Here is a 2,634-nt window from a genome sequence, read left to right on the forward strand (position 1 = left end):
GAGAGAGAGAGAGAGAGGAGACAAGTGAGAGAGAGAGAGAGGAGACAACAAGGAGGTAGAAGTTGTGTTTGGTGATGACCAGAGAGGATCTTGATCAGACTCTAGATGAATCCTGCAGGATTGTGTGACCGGTACCAGGAGAGGGGAAGAAGGTCTGGGCCAGTTTACGGTCGGTCGTGACGTCTTTGATCTCCTGGACCACATCCACCAGCCTCCCCACCACCGGTGGGATCCTCCTGAAACCCAAGACCCTGCAGAAGACGGCGTGAAGACGAGAAGAAGAAGAAGAAGAAACAAACACCAACGTGGCCAGTTCCATGCACTCGTGCTCCCTCGTGTACCTGTCCAGGTGAAACGCAGCGATCTCTGCGTTGTGTCTCTCAAAGTCTGAGAAGTAGTAGAGGTTGTAGTTGGTTTCTTCGTCTCTCTCCTGCCTGTCGGGGAGACATAAAGGCACAAACACAGACAGACAAAAACATCAGGACATGACATAACTTATACTACACAGATACAGGAAGCCCACTCACCCTCAGCTGCTGGACAAGAATACCATGAATAGGATAATGTCATCAGCATAAAGAGAAACCTTCTCTGACTTCAGTGGGACAGAAAGTAAAATCATAAACATGATGAACACTGAGACGTGGACGGAGGGGATTGATCTCAGAGAACGTTAAAGATGATGAGGACAAATAAAAAGAGATATTATGTAAAGATATCATGTTATAAAGTCTTTAACTGCTTTGTTTGTGTTCTCATTGCTTTTATTGTTTCAGTTTTACCTGTAAAGTGCTTCTGAGGAGCTTCTAGAGCGCTGTACAAAATAAATGCATTATTATTATTATACATGTTATATGATAATAATAATAATTATTATTATTATTATTGTTGCTATTGTTTCTATTGTTATTATTATTATTATTGTTGTTATCATTAATATTATTGGTATTATTATTATTATTATTATTATGTCTGAGTGGATTTGTAGCTCATGAAGGAAAATCAAAATAAGCAGATTTGAAGATAAACCTTCTAGATTTATGCTGCAGATAATAAAGTGGTTCAGTTTTATTTGAACAAACCTGAGTTATAAACATGTATATACATATATACATGTGTGGGTTCTGATAGACGTCAGCTCAATCAAACTGAGACATTAATCTTTTTCTAACTTCAAATGTTAAACAATTAATAGAGCGATAAAGTGAACTCAGATATTATAATATAATCAATAGATTCATTAACTATATATTGATATTAGTTTTACTTCATTACTTCCTGTGTGAAGCGACGTGTTGAACTCACTTCATGGGTTTCATCATCGCTCGTCCATAGTTAGGAAACGACATCACCAGCTTCAGCTGAGTGCCTCCAGACTTCTGCACTGAAACACACGGAGAGAGATTCCATGGTAACAAAGGCACAGACACACACACACACACACACACACACACACACACACACACACCACTATATTTAGCTGCCCATTATATTACCCGGCCTTCACTATATGATGTAATACAGTTTATTATCAGACACATTAAGTACAATAGGTTTATCATATTCCTCTGTTCATCATATTTGTTTTATGATCAGGACTGAAGTTGGTTAAAAGATTTAATATGAAGATGATGTTGTTAAGAGGACGACATGTTCACAGCATCAGAGGAACTTCTTTCAGAGTGAAGCTCAGGTGTTTAACCACTTCTTTTAATCTGAAACTGGAATCTTAAAAGTGTCCACACAGATGGAATATGAGGCCTCGTGCTTTCATGTTACAGTTAGTCAAGGTTGAGTGATGGTTCAACCACACGCCATCCCCAATAACAGAAACGTCTCCGGCTTATATGTGTGCTGCTGCTTGTGAAATCAAGGCTGAGTCTCTTTGAATGACGATACAACACGAAGAAAACACATCCTCACTGTAATTCCCTCAGGGTTCTCATGCTATTAAAATTCAGATTCTAACCACCAAACCTTAAAAGCACATTTTCCACCAGAGTGTCCTCCTAAACCACAACACCAGTGGACTGTCAGAGGTCGGTCCTCACCAGTTAAACCCAAACCGAGTAACTGAAGACGACCGGAACATCAATGCACCGACAGTGAAGAGGTTAGTGAGGAGGAGCATTTTCTACGTGGCTCATATGTTGTTAATCCATCCTCTGCTGAGCCTCCATACTTCAAAGCTTCGCTGTAGTTTTTTATTTCAGGAGAACTTCAAATAAATCCACATCCGAAGGTCCAACCCTAAGACCTCAGGTGTCACACAATCACAACAACCCTCCCCTTTATCTCCCCTTCTGTTCGCTGAAGCCAACCCAGCTGCACCGCGTCAGGTTTGGTTCTGAGGGTAAAATAATACAGATAGATCGACTCCTTTTGAAGACTCCATGTTGTTCTTGTGATGGCTGCAGTCCTACAGAAGTCTCTCATACATCATCTATTCAAAGAGTTAACTGAGTCAACTTCTCCTTCTGTCCTCTACGTGAAAGACATCTCGCCTTTGAACGTCTGACACCTCCATTGTGTTAATGGAGTCAGACTCTGTGCTGCTGGTTGCCTACACACAGTCTCACAGCCGTTTAGACAACTAAACCAACAGTTAGGTTCAGACAACTAAACCAACAGTTA

At 40.7% G+C, this 2,634-nt stretch overlaps 1 protein-coding gene across 1 annotated transcript in view; it reads right to left on the reverse strand.

The window, feature by feature from the left end:
- fam20cl (family with sequence similarity 20 member C, like) overlaps positions 1 to 1,818 on the reverse strand; it is a 34,984-nt gene extending 33,166 nt beyond the window's left edge. The window contains exons 1-4 of the mRNA XM_031878274.1: positions 1,809 to 1,818; positions 1,306 to 1,384; positions 342 to 434; positions 136 to 251 (exon numbers count right to left, since the gene is read on the reverse strand). Of these exons, the coding sequence (XP_031734134.1) occupies positions 136 to 251; positions 342 to 434; positions 1,306 to 1,384; positions 1,809 to 1,818 (298 nt within the window). The remainder of the gene's footprint in view (positions 1 to 135; positions 252 to 341; positions 435 to 1,305; positions 1,385 to 1,808) is intronic.
- Between the last annotated feature and the right edge of the window lie 816 nt (positions 1,819 to 2,634).

The sequence above is a fragment of the Anarrhichthys ocellatus genome, unplaced genomic scaffold, assembly GCF_004355925.1.
Source record: "Anarrhichthys ocellatus isolate YVR2014 unplaced genomic scaffold, GSC_Weel_1.0 scaffold171, whole genome shotgun sequence".
Lineage (NCBI taxonomy): Eukaryota > Metazoa > Chordata > Actinopteri > Perciformes > Anarhichadidae > Anarrhichthys > Anarrhichthys ocellatus.